Source organism: Carlito syrichta, unplaced genomic scaffold, assembly GCF_000164805.1.
Source record: "Carlito syrichta isolate Samal-C Ts95f unplaced genomic scaffold, Tarsius_syrichta-2.0.1 Scaffold301031, whole genome shotgun sequence".
Lineage (NCBI taxonomy): Eukaryota > Metazoa > Chordata > Mammalia > Primates > Tarsiidae > Carlito > Carlito syrichta.
In genome coordinates this window covers 318885-332794 of record NW_007245127.1, presented here as the reverse complement: position 1 = coordinate 332794, position 13910 = coordinate 318885, and the positions used below count along the sequence as shown (strand labels likewise).

At 55.1% G+C, this 13910-nt stretch overlaps 1 protein-coding gene across 2 annotated transcripts in view; it reads left to right on the top strand.

The window, feature by feature from the left end:
* CDH23 (cadherin related 23) overlaps positions 1–13910 on the top strand; it is a 379551-nt gene that overhangs the window by 139875 nt on the left and 225766 nt on the right. For both annotated transcript variants that reach the window (XM_008054754.2, XM_008054753.2), the window contains exon 8: positions 4604–4682. In XM_008054754.2, coding sequence (XP_008052945.1) covers positions 4604–4682 — 79 coding nt within the window. The remainder of the gene's footprint in view (positions 1–4603; positions 4683–13910) is intronic.

The window sequence follows — 13910 nt, the reverse complement described above, 5'->3', positions numbered from 1 at the left end:
GCTCAGGCAATCCACTCACCTCAGCCTCCCAAAGGCGCGGGATTACATGCTGAGCCACTGAGCCCGGCTACGTTTGTCTCTTTCTAGCATCCCTGTGTCTTAGCAGAGCAATGCTAAGTTAAACTGACACATTTCTGTTTCAGATCTGTAAGTTTCTGAGTCTGTCCATCCATTCATTCTGAGCTTTATGCTGGCATTTGTCCACCAGACATTACTAGGCCTCTCCTGCATATAGGGCCCTGTCCTGAGCCACACCCTCTGCTCTCCAGATAATTCCTCCTACTTGGGTGCCCCTCAGTCCCAGCAGACTGGGCTCTTGCCCACCCAAGCTCCCTTCTCCTTGTGCTCCACTTCTTAGCGTCTGACATGATTCTCCCCTCTCCGCCTCAGGGAACTTGACATCTCTGCCTGGCCAGCGTTGTCCCTCTGCCCTTGCGAGGGCATCAAGCCCAGTGCCTGGGTAGCTGTTGGACCCTCAGCCTGCGAGGGGCAGACCTGAACCCACAACTTGGGTCATGACCGGGCAGGGGAGCCAGAAAACGCCACATGTGGGGGATGTCAGACTCTCCGGGCCCGCCCTAACTCTCCCGGCACCCACAGAATCCTGTATGTCCACACCTCTGCCGTCCCCTGTTGTCCATACTGACGGCCGCTCTCAGATTCCCTGTCTCTCGCAGAGCCTCTGTGGACCGATTCCCCTGTATGCCCAGCCTACCTCATCCCAGCTTCTGATCAGTGTCCGTGCCTTGATCTGGGCTCTTTGTGTCCCTGATGGCGTGGAACGCTGGTTTAATGCAGTCACTCCCAGGCAGGGCCACAGCCCTTCCAGCCTCACGGGCCCCCGTTCCCAGCCTCTCCTCCTCCACCGGGGCCCCCATCGGACCCTTCCCCATTCTCCCGGCTCCCCTCTTTATCTGCGGCTCCCAGCATGTCTGCCTCCCTATCAGGGTATCAGGCTGGCAAGACTCATCTAAAGTGTATATATTTCCTAATAAAATCCTTCTTATTTGGGATTATTGCATCAGATTTTAATTTCCTCACTCGAGCAGCAGCATGTCGGCCTGCCCGTCAGTGAAGGGCCGATAGAAGGTGAAAAGAGCGGATAAACTGCTCAAATTACTGCCAGCCGATGCCTATCAGCCCTTTGACTGGAATTGACTGGAATTAAGGACTGAGAAATAGGATTTTCTACCTCAGAATCTGCTGTGGCAGCTCTCGTGGGAAGGAAGTTCCCCTTCAGCACCCCCCCATCCTCCTCCCCCCTCCCCCCAAGGGCACCTCCCACTCCCGAAGTAAACTGCGCGGCTGCCTTTCAAGTCCTTAATCCCGTCTTGGAAGTGGCAGGCCTGGGGGTGGGGTGTCCTGGCTGAGCCGGCCAGGAAGGAGGAGGACGTGGACCCTGAGGCCAGGCCCTGCCCGGTCTGGCTCCTGCCTCAGCCCCTCTCCTGGCGAGGGTGTTCTCTGGAAGGAGACACTCCACACGGGGACGAGACACAGTCCCTTCTAGTCCCCGAATGGGCCCAGGCCTCACAGGCCAGCGCTGCCTTGCATACTCCACCCCTCCTCGCCTTGGCACGCCCACTGTGCACAGAGCCCCTTACCCTCATCTCGGCCAGAGAGCAATGAGGCCCACCCCACTGCCCTCTGTTCCCCAATCACCCTCACCTCTTCCCCCTGCACTTGTGACCCTCACCAAACCCTTCCACCGGTACCTCTACTGTGAGGGCTGTAAGAAAACCCACGCGGACCCCTACTGTGAGGAAAAAGGGGGCCTTGCTGGGTGCCCAGTACAGTGCTTGGCACACAGTAGGTACTCCACTGGTGCTCATCCTTCCCTGGTAAGCTGTTCTCAGTGTGCACAGAACACTCCATGCCTCTCGGGCGGAGAGGATTTGTCTGGGGCGTTGAATTCGCGGAGCCTGTCTAGAAGCCCCACCTGGTGTGTGCAGAGTTGGGAAAAGGTGCACCACGGCAATCCGGGACCCAGCCATATTGCAGCCTCTGCTGTGTGTCAGGTGCTATTCTGAGTGCTTTGGGTATGTCAGCTGCTGAGGAGTGGGGACTGTCATCATGCCCATTTTATAGATGGAAAAACAAGGCAGTGAGAGGCTAAAAGTAGGATGCTCAGAGGATTCCAACTCAGGCAGTCTGGCAACAGAATCGAACCCTTCTCCGCCTGGCAGTGCCCTCCCCCACCCCACCCCCCATCACAGCTGTCTCCCTGCAGGGCTGTGACCTCTCTTGACAGGGCTGTGTTCCCAGGAGGCCTCCTCCTGCTGCCTGAAACGTGGTTTCCTGTGGAGGGAAGAAGCCCTGCGCAGGCTGGGCCTGGTCTCTAGCCCTCCTGCTGGGCCTGGGTCTGCCCACCTGCCTTCCTGGCCACATCCTGGCACATAGCCCGGAGTGTGCCCCCACTGGGGCTCTCTGGAGTCCCACAGCAGGCAGCGTGCCCTCGGGAGCCGGGCTGGCTCTGGGCTGGGTGAGACCACACCTCCCCATCCCCTCGTCTTTGGAAATAAGTTTCCGTATATTGAAAATATAATCACGGAGACGCTGAAACAAGAGCCCAGGGCTCCCAGGAGCCCCTGCTCCTCCCTGTTAATTCCTTCTCATAACATTTCCAGTCTTTCTGACTACACTTGTATTAAAAGCTCAGGGTTTTATTAAAAGTGGATTTATTTACCCAAAAAGAGATGAAACCCCAAACTTTGCCAGGAGCCTGTTGGAGCCTGCTCTGGGGAAGCTTGGGGGTGACTCCTGCTGGGCGGGTCCCCCTTGTCCTCCTGTTCTGCAGAGCCGGCTGGCCTCCTCTGAGCCCGTCTGCCCGGGAGGATTCTGGGAATGTCCACGGAGGAGGTGTTCACAGTGCTCTGAGGACCAAGGGTCCTTTGGCCCCCCAGCTCCCTCTGCATAGGTCTGCACCAGCCCCCTCATCCCATCCTAAGCTACCTTCCCAGGCCCAGCCCAGCCCTGCCCCAAGAGTATGCCTGGGTATGCAGCAACCATCGAAGTATATCGTTAGTTGCTGTCCACAGTGGTGTCCGGCCGGCACTGGCCTAGTTGCCCTGGCAAGCCAGGAGAGGGTGGAGCAACCTCCAGGAAGGGGCGTTGGCACCCTGGAGGGTGAGGGGACGGATGCCCCTGCTGAGTCCTGGCAGTGAGACTGGGAAGAATTGGAAGGGGACAGCTTACCCCCCAGGGCAGAGGGTCTGCGCCTCAGAGAACAAGCCCCTCTGCACAGGAGAGGGGACAGGGGCACAGCACAGGCTTCAGCCTCCTGCTGGGAAATGGTGGGGGCAAGATGCCGCCATGGCCACAGGAGCCTCCATTAGATGCCAGGTGCCAGGGCTGTTTTCCCAGGGCTGGAGACCTGCAGCCCAGGGCCAGGACTCAGACAGGCTGGACATGTGAAGAGGGCCAGGGCTTGCGCCCTTTTCACGTGTCTGGCCATGGGCAGGTGCCACTGACTCGGGCTATGGTGTGGCAGGGCCTGGGGAGCAAAGTAAAGGCTGGCCAGAGCAAGGGCAACTCAGCAAGGGGTGCTGGGTGACCTGAGATTCCTTTCATTTGTACATTTAATGTTCCCTCGACCCCCCCAACCATCCATCCATCCACATTTGAAAGTGCCCGTGATATGTCAGGATCTCTTCCTGGGTCAGCCTTGCTTTGCTCTGTCATCCCCCTGAAGCATCTTCCTTTTCATTTCTCCTTCCTGGTGAACTCCTACTCACTCTTCATGACCTGTCCTAAATGTCCCATCTGTACAGCCCTTTGCCAGTTGCTCCAGGTGAATGTCCCCCCTTCTTCATACACGTCCCCATCGGATCCATATATGTCTTCACCTCCCCATGTATGGAGAGCAGCTGTCTGTGCACATGTCCTTGACTCCACACCACAGACGGCACTCCCCAAGAATGAGTCCCCCAGCTCCCCATCCTGGTAGTCCCAGCTCCTGCCCCTTCTCCACCAGTGCTGCAGAGGAAATGAGTTGGGCGTGGGCAGAGCCATTGGGGGCAGGAACTCCCCGGCGCAGCACTGTATGGGGCATGGTCTGTAGGGCCATGGTGGACACCAAGGATGCCATGGTTAACCCTGCTGATACTTGCTTTCAGGGTTTCTGACGCTTTCAGCCACAGAGTGGTTGGTTCACGATGTTCTTTATTTAGACCCCAGTGGAAACAGGGTCCCAGGTTTTTTTCTGTTATTCATATTAAGGTGGGGGCAAACTGAGGCCAGAGAGGTACAGCCACCTTCCTGAGGTCACACAGCAATTTGATGGGTGGTTAAACCAGATGTCTTATCCCTTTGCCAAATGCTCCTCAACTGTGCTTTTCCCATGGGTGGTTCATCCAAGCAAGTGATATGGGGAGGGAAAAGGGGATCAGTACCAGTCATGTTGGGCCTCCCTAAAGGACCTTCGGCATCGGCCCAGGGGCTTCAGCATATGTCCTGGGAACATTGGGCCTGAGCTTGGCACGTGCTTCCTGGACTGGCCTGCAGCCAGGGGTCAGCCTGGGGAGAGAAGCTGCGGGTGCCATGACAGCCTCAAAGGAAGATGCCAGCCTGGGGGTCCAAACTCAAGTCCCTCCTCTCTTCCCCTCAGGGCACGACGGTGCGCATCATCACCGCCATTGACCAGGATAAGGGACGTCCCCGGGGGATTGGCTACACCATCGTCTCAGGTAGGCGAAGCCTGCCCCACCCCCCACTTCCGTCCTCCACCCAAGAAGAGCCACTGTGGGGAGTCACAGGCTCTGCGGGGCTGAGGAGAGGTCTGTGGGCATGGAGACCATCCCTGAGACCTGCCTGCTGGGACAGTCCTCAGCAAGGACCCAGGAGGAGACTGAGTAGAGGAAGGACCACGGGGGAAGAAGTGCTTGGGAAGCCAGCAGAGGCCAGGTGTCAGGGCTGCTCTGGTGACACCTGGGTAGGAATGTGTGCCGCTGTCCAAGGTCTCAGGCACCGGGCACGGAGGGGCTTTGAGCTCTGCCCAGCCTCCTTCGGTGCTCTGGGTCTTTCTTATATGGTGAAATGGTGGCAGTTTTGACATCATTCTAGAACAGGTGGGGCTGCAGCTCCATCTGATTTCACTCCCTCTTCACTTGTCCGGCCATGGGGAGTTCACGGCTCCTCGGAATGTGGCAGGGGACACGTCAGCCCTCCTTCCCCACCAGCTGCCTTGGTTGAGCAGAGTCGTTCTGGGCAATGGGGTCTCCGCCCCAGGTCCCCACCTGAAGACTGACAGGATGGCAGCTCCATCGGGCCATCCCAGGGCCAGGTGGTTGAAGAGCAGGGTGACTAGGAGAGACCCAGCAAGGGCCCCCCCCCAGACTCTGGTTCTGTCCCCCAAGCACACCCGCTCCTGTTCAGCCCACTGGTCAGTGAAGGGTCAGCCTGGTGCATCTGAGAGGCCACACTGATGGCCAGGAGGATATCAGGCCACCAGACCAGTTTCTACCCCACTGTCCCTCTCTACCACACTCCCATGTCCCACAAACAGGGAATGGGGTTGCTGGAGCGTACTCTCCCTGAAGCTCAAAAGACAGCAGGGTGTGGTGATCAGGAGTGGAGAGGAGGGAGTCTCCCCAGCCAGATTGTTGTGAGTGGTCTCTGTATCTCAGTTTGTCATCCACAAAATGGGAGCAATAAGAGTACCTACCTCGAGGCGGCTTAAGGGTCAGATGACTTAATTATGTAAAGAGTGTAATTAATGTAGTTCAGGTGCAGGGGTCCTGGGTGTAAGAAAGCCAGTTCCAGGGACCCCCTGAGGAATAAGGACTCTTCCTAGGGGGGCAGGAAGGAGGGGAGACCATTCCCGGGGCTCATCTTCTTCATGAATTTTGCAAATTGGGAACTGAAGGAATGCCAATGAATCCCAAGGGCGACGGAGTTGGAGACTCAGGACAGAGTGGCGGCCTGACAGGGACACCAAGCTCGGTGGGAGACTCCTCATGTCCCCGCTGCCTCAGCTGACACCAGACAAGCTCCAGCCTGGACACAAGTGGCATGCAGGGAGTCACGCCTGACACAAAGTCTTGCCCAGAAAGGAAACTCCCACAGAGAGCCATCCCCCAGGACCTGGGGCCACTCCCGTCCATGCCGAGTGCCAGGCCGCCAGCCCGGAGCCTTGGGTCCTCTCCAGTCTCCAGAGATGGCTCTAGCCAGCCCTGCCTCTCCACTGTCTCCCCTGGGGCAGGAGGCTGGGACTGAGCTGCTGATTGGTGTCCTGACGGGCCTCTGGAGCTTGGGGCCTGGGGACGGCTGCCCGCAGTGTTTCCCAGGGCGTCATCTCCTAGGACAGGTTCCTCAGAGTGTGGAGCACAGGGAGGGAGCGTGTGTGGACAGAAGGGCCAGAGGCAGGAACTTCTGGAAGGATCCCCACTGCCAGCATAGATGTGCCTTGAGAGCTTTCAGAGAGGATGACAAATGTGTTTCCTGTCTCATGCCAACTCTGACCTGTTGGCGGTGACTACCCAAGAGGGTCCTGGAGCTGGACAAGCCAATGCGGTAGTCAGTCAGTGGAGTCTCCTGTGGGTTTGGCCAATATTGGCCATCCTTGGTAACTTAGGGCTTGGACCACACTTACAAGGTAGCCCTTAGTCACCCTCGAACTATCTCACAGGTGTGTGTCACCACCCTGCCCACCCAGCCCCCGCCAGATAAGGAGCAGCTGGAGTCCTTTTTCTTCCCTACCCATCCTGACTAGCCCACCTGAGCCCCAAGTCCTGTCTCCCCTCCCTCCAGCCCTGGGTTGACATGGTCTCCCTGAAAGACAGCCTCAGGTGAGCCTAAGGCAGGCAGATGGACTGAGTACAGTCTCAGGGGAGCGGGTAGACAGCAGGCTAGGATGTGTCCTTGACTCAACTTCCCTCAACCAGTGTAGACGCTGCTGAAAAGAACTTTGTCTGCCAAGGGCCCATCTCACACTGGTGGCATTTGGGGACAACCCAGCCGGTGCCCATTTCGTGTGAAGCAGGTGAAGGTCTGGCTCATGTCCCCCACCAGCCCAGCTGCTCCAGGCTGGCCCAGAGCGCCTGGCAGTAGCCTGCCCCAGCCGAGGTGCCCAGGAACCATTTGCCTTTGAAGGAGAGAGCTGAGGACCTTGGGGGTCCAGAGCCAGGTGAGGGTCCTGAGGGCCACAGGAGTGGCTGGCTTGTATCCCTGGGCATCTTGGGAGCCTGGGCTCGTGGTGGCCCTGTCTGCACATGGGTGAGGCCTGCCTGCTTTGTGTGGGTGGACATGGACCTGAGCCCACGATGGATCCACAGCACACAGCTACCCTACCCAGCACCCCAAGGCCCGGCCCCTCCAGGCTGTTTATCAGTCCCACAGCTGAGGGGATTTATGTCTGCACACCAGCACTTTCCCCATTACTAATGACCCCTCTGTTTTGCCAAGAACAAAGAGGCCTTCCGCTGTAAGTTATGGCTCCATTGCCGTCCATTTGTTCTCAGCCCTCGTGGCCAAACTGAGGCTGAAGAATGACAAGTTCTTTCCCAGAGAGGGACTGGCACAGGCCCATCCGCTCCCTCAGGCTGTACCCGTCCTCCCATCCCTAGCCACAACATCTCCTGGGGGCCTGACCAGAGCAGGGTTCTGCGGGCTCCTGTCCCCAAGGGCCAGCCCAACCTGTGGTCTCAGTAGACACCCACTTTGGCCTCACCCCTGCCACCCTCACCAGACGAGGCAGTCCTGTACAAGGTGCAGCTGTTCCCATGCCACTGCTGAGCACTGGACTTGGAGTCTGACACTGGGGGTCTGAGGCCCAGCTCTGGCACCTGCCAGTAATGTGTCCGAGCAAGACGTCTGACCCCACAATGGATAAGATGGTGCTGGAGAGATGCTAAAGGGCCATAAAATACAATTAATAGGATGATTAATCGTCATGGAACGAGCAGGACCCAGGGGTCCCTGGGGTTCATTCATCCAGTCCCTGCTCCATTCATTGTAGTCAGAGCAGTGACTGAGAGCACGGGGCTTAGGGCACTGTCCACCGTGGGGACCCCGGGCCATGCCACCAGTGCCGTTGCCCTGTGTCTCCAAGCACTTGGCTATGGCTAGTCTGAACTGGGATGGGCTGCGGTAGAACACAGGATTTTGAAGACCTGGCATCCCCAAAAGATTATAAAATATCTCACTAATAATGGTGACACATTGACATGATAATATTTTGGATATACTAGCTGAAATACAACATATTATTAAAATTAATGTCACTTATTTCTCTTTTTTGTGGCTACTAGAGAATGTAAAATGACACATGCACTCCTGTTCGGTTTCTTTTTTAAACTTCAGATTCTGGGGTACATGGGCAGGTTTGTCACGTGGGCACGTCGCGTGACGGGGAGGTCTGGCTTCTTACTGACCCATCACCCACAGAGTGAGCAGGTGCCTAACGGTAGTTTTCCGATGTCTGTCCCCTCCCTTCCTCCTTTTAGAGTCTCCAGCATCAGTCCTTCCCATTATCATGACCATGTGTGCCCAGTGTTCAGCCCCCATCATGTTCTGTCCCGTGGGCAACTCTATTCTAGAGGCCTCAGCTTGGCTTCTGCCACCAACCAGCTGTGGAACCCTCTAAGCATCTGTTTTCCCATCTGTAAAATGGAAATAATAATAGCTCATGTCCCGCGGGGATGCCGTGGGGATTTAACAAACTAGGACACGTACTTGGAAGAGCCCCTTCCCTCGTAGTAAGTGCTCAACAAACGTGGACTCAATATCCCCCCACAGTTGGTTGAAGGTGTTCTTGGGCCAGGAGCTGTGCTAATGTCTGAGATGCTGGGGCCCCAGTCACCATCTGGGCCTCCAGAACCTGGGCCTGGTTGGAAGACAGATCCGTGAAGTGGCAGCTTTAATACTGTGAAAAGGAAGTGTGGGATGTGTTGGTGTTGGCATGGAGTGATGGCTCCCTGGGGTCCATTAGACTGTCTCTCTACCTTGTGTATGTTCGACAGGACCCCTGGGAGGGGCTGCCTCACCCAGCCAGCCACCCACCAGGGACAGGGAGCTTCACTAAGGAGAACGTGGAGCTGGGTATGACTGAGCAGTGGGAACAAGTGGGAAGAAGGGTGGGCAAGCAGAAGGCACAGCCACGAGGATTTGAGAGGAGGAGAGGAGGTATATTCCAGCGTCTGCAGAGTACAGAGCCCAGGGGAGGCCGAGAGGAGCCAAGGCCACAGGAACCGCTCTGCACGTGTGGAGTGCCCGGCTCAGGAGGTGCTGGACCTCGATGCTGGGAGCAGCAGGGAGCACCCCAGGGCTCAACAGGGAGGGACATGGCTGGGTGTGCGTTGGGAAGCTCACGGTCATGAGAGTGGAGTGGACAGGCCAAGGGACAGCAGGCAGGAACAAGCAGGGAAGATACTGTGGTATCCAGCTGAGGGGCAGGGGACAGAGCCAGGCAGAGGCCAAGGAGAAGGGGCTGATGGGATGGGTGCTTAGGTGAGAGGAGCTCTGTCCTCCCCCTGCATACCTTTCCCGTTTGCTGTTGTCTGTAGCTGGGGAGCAGCTCCCAGAGTGAGGGGACAGGACCCCGTTTATTGGGTGCCTGCTGTGTGCACGGCACAGGCTGCACAACTTATCCCTGGAAAAGGTCTATGAGGGAGAGAATGTCACTCCATTCTGTAGATGAGGACAGCAAGGCTCAGGGCGTTTATGTAGACTGGCCAATGGACACAGCTGCTAAGTGGCTGCGCAGGGCTTGGAACCCAAGTCTGTGTGGCTCCAGAACCACCATTTCCATGATAACAGTAGTTCTCAAAGCATAGGCCCTGACCAATGGCATCGGCATCACCTGGGAATGAGTAGAAATGTAGAGTTGTGCCCCCACCCTCCACCTGCTGCATCAGAAATGGGGGTGGGCCCAGGAGATGCCGTTGCTGCTGGTGTGAGGACCACACTTTGAGAAGCTCTAGTCTGAAAGGTCACATGTTCTCAGCCACAGTGATATCCCCCCATCCCCCCAAACTGGAAAACTTTTGTACTTGGGCAGGGTGACAGAAAAGACCTTACTCTTTTTATGTGTAAAGTATATATATATATATATGCAATGCCTGTGGCATGGGAATTTCATGTAGGGGAGGTGAAAGGTTAGGAAAAATGTCTGAAGTGGCTTCTGAGGCAGGGGGTCAGGTGGGGCAGCCATGAGGAAAGGAAGGTGAGAAGCACTGATCTAGAATGAAGAATGGTGGGGAGCCTCGGGCTGAGCCCTGGACTCCAGCTCAAGAGGCGGTGGCTGGGTCACATGGGGACCTGCCAATTGTGCTGGGGAGGGGCAGAGCCTTCCCTTGCTTGTCCTGGATTTCGCTTCAATGCTACCAAGTGAGCAGGTTCCTTGAAAATACATGAAGGGCTTTGAAGGGAAGGCTGCATGTGCGTGTGTATGCGTGTATGTGGGGGGCATGAGTGTATGTGCACACGTAGAGGGAGAATAATCAGATACAGTCAGACTTGCACCCGCTCACAGCCCCCACTTATGCCAGTAACTGAATCAGGCCCCTGGCCATGGCCTGGTAGGGGACGGCTATCATGGGAGACCATCGTGCGAGACACATCAAAGCCCTTGTGATTACGCCACTTGGCATTTTCCTCCCTCCGAGAAGCGAAAGCTCAGGAGAAGCAGAATTGCTTTGGAAATCGGATCCGCACACCACGGCTCCTGGCTCAGGGCAGCACAAGGGGTGCCTGGAAGCCCCAGACACTTCAGGGAATCCGGGGGATAGACCTCCTGGCTGGAGCCAGAGGTGGCCAGGAAGGAGTAGAGGGCAGATCAGAGAGGGGTGATAGGGCAGTTGCTGGAGGACATAGAAGGCAAGGAAGTGGATTCTTAAGCATGGCTGGGGTTGAGGGGAACAAAACCCAAGGTGATCAGAAGCAATGGATTGAAGGCGATCTAGTATGGGCTATTGCTCAGCTAGCCTTGCAGAGGGGAGGTCTGGGGGCGTCACTGTGGCGATATATGGATGAGAGTCAGCAGCCTCTGGCGATGGACTGAAAATAGACGGTGCAGGAAAAGGAGAGACAAAGACACCACTAACCTCTGAGGCTTAGTTTCTGGGGTCATAGTGGTGGCCCAGGCAGCAAGGGGCATTTTTATAAGGAAAGCTGATATGTTTACATCTGTGAATGCCACCCTATATCTACATCAGCACATGTACCAGAATACTCCATCCCTCACCCACAGCAGACATCACTAGCTGATCCCAGCACACGGATGGACCTCCAAGCCTTTCTTACCTGCCCTCTGTCAGCCATTAACAGTTGATAAGCTGGAAGGAGCGTGCTGTCCAAGATTTAGAGTGAGCCCATTTGCATGCCATCAGTGTCTTCTTTCAAGAATATCTAGGGACAGAGCCTCTGGAGGGGTTTTATTTAATTATACAAATATGTCAGCTTATAATGTATTGTTCTCTCCCACCACCACACCAAAAGAACCACCCACCACACTCGCACTCACTTCCTCCCAAGCCCTGGGAAAGCCTGCACTCATCCTTCCTGATCCTTCTCCCTTGTCTCTCCAGGGTGCACTTCCAGCCGGCCAGCCTCTCCGCATGCTGTGTGCACCCACCCTGGTGCTAAAGCAGTCTTTATTGTCCCTCCTCCCTCCTTTAATGAGGCCCTGTGTGCTCTTTTCCAAAGCAGTGGCTCGCCCCTTGCTTCTTTCCCATAAATAACACTGGTCAGTGGACTTTTAAGAGGCCTCATGGCTACCCACTGTGAGGTTCTCCCGGTCTGCATCTGGTCTTCCCCACATCCTCCTCATGGGCAGGCATCACTGTCCCTTGTTCGAGACACAGAGCCCACACTCTTCTTCTTTGGTTCTTATTTTTTTACTTTTTCCTCATTTCTAAGATAACTGCCTTGTATTGACTTCCAAGGGCTTTGTGAGCTTTGGGGGAATATGACATCAGCCACCACTGGGTTTGTATTCTCTTGCTTACCATGGCCCCCCTCCAGAATACAGAATTGATTCAAGCGTAATTCCTGGCTTGCGGTCAACATTGGTCCATGTGCGGCTCTCTTTTGTTTCATTCTTAACTTTCAATAACATTGTGGATACACCAAGAGCAAGATGTCTTGTCTGATGTCTGTCTGTGTCCCTTCCTCCGTCATCCCCCAAAATCACTTGAATCTGGCTTTTTTTTCATTTCCTTGTTTCTGGAAAATACCTTGTCACATTCGTGTGGATCACATATTGCTTGGATTTAGTTATCTTTGAATTTTATTTTTAAAGTGTCATGTTATACATAGTCTCCTGGGACTTGTATTTCCTACTCAATGGTATATATCCAAAGTCTGTCCGCGTGGTGTTTGTTCATTTTTACTACTACACATTACTCTATTGTATGCAAACACTGCAATGTATTCATCTGTTTCCCTGCCAAGGGGCTGAATTCTGCTGTTACAAACCATGCCGTTTTGAGTGTCTCCTATGTCCCTAGAGTCTGCCTTGGGCGACACACATCATCTCGCATCCTCACCATGACCCAGCATGTGGCTGGCCAGAGCCATTGTACAGATGAGGAAGCTGAGACTCACAGAGCCCATGAAACGTGCTCAGGGTTGCCTGACATGTGAGAAGTAGACCAGAATCCCAACCCAGACCTCCTGCTTCTCAAACCCCCATCTTTCTGCCTTCCTTTCCGGCTCTGCCTAAAAAACCAAGGGACTTGTGTCGACCCGCTGGTCTGTGTACAGGACTGGAAGATTAAGATTCATTCAGTCAGTCATTCATTTCTTTATCTGTTCGGATAGCCAGTGAGTACTAATTGAGTGGCTGCTGTGTGCCAGGCTCCACGCTAGACCCTGGGGACCAACTGAAGTGAAAGCCACTGTCATTGTCCTTATGGAGTTCACGTTCAGTTGGAAGGAGGGATAACAAATAAATCAGCAAAGACAGTGTTTCCCGGCTGTGTCAAGCATCAGGAAGCAAATGCCAGGGCGAGGAGAAGGCAGCTGGGATGTGGAGGCGTTTAGGAAGGGATTTGGAAAGCCTGGATGAGGGAGATTTCGGCGGCTGCCTCCGCCTCCCCAGGCTATGGACACGGGAGGAGATCCTTGTGGCGCCCTCCTCAGAAAAGGCCTCCAATATCTTCTGGGGGCTTTGAACCTGAGACAAGCCCCTCTAAGCAGCTCAGATCTCAGCTCCCTTTTTCATCTGACTCCCTGGATGACTGCTCAGCCTTCAAGGCAGCCCCCAGCCGGGGCTAATCTGAAATAAAAGTTTTTATTTATCTAGCTTGATACCTGGTGCAGGGTTAAATCATACAAGAGAAAAAGCAATAAAAGAGAAAGATTAAGCGTAAGGCGCCGTCTTAGGCGTGCCCTTTTGCAATATGGTTACAAAGATATTAAGCCCAAAGTCACCCACAGCCCCACACTGCTGTTCCCTTGTCTCTCTGGGCTCGGCTGAGCCCCCGCCAGAGCCAGAGGGAAGAGGGGATGGGGCGAGGGCCACAGGAGGGAGACCCCCTGGGGTGCCCCACAGAGAGGGTAGGCGGCCAGATGGAATTCTTGTTACTCAGCCCATCAGCCACCTCCCACCCCCGTGCAGCTCTGATTCATGACTTCCCCGGGGACCAAAAACATTGACATCTGCATGCACTTTCTTGTCAGCGTATCTGTGTCATCAGTATTTATTATGTGCCCGCTATGGGCAAGGTACCCTAGAGAGAGGGGGTGAGAAGCCTTCATCACCATCCCTTCCCACAGTCAGCCAGGGCTTGAGTCGCCGATGTCCTCGAGCAGGCTACTTCTGTCTGTGCCTCCGTTTCCTTGTCTGTAAAATGGCTTATTTTAAAGGTTCGATGAGTGGATACAAGCAAAGCTCTCAAAACAGTGCCTAACGCACAGCAGGCATCCAAGAAGTGTTATCTGTGATGAGTATTAACATCAAAAAAATTACAGTCTAG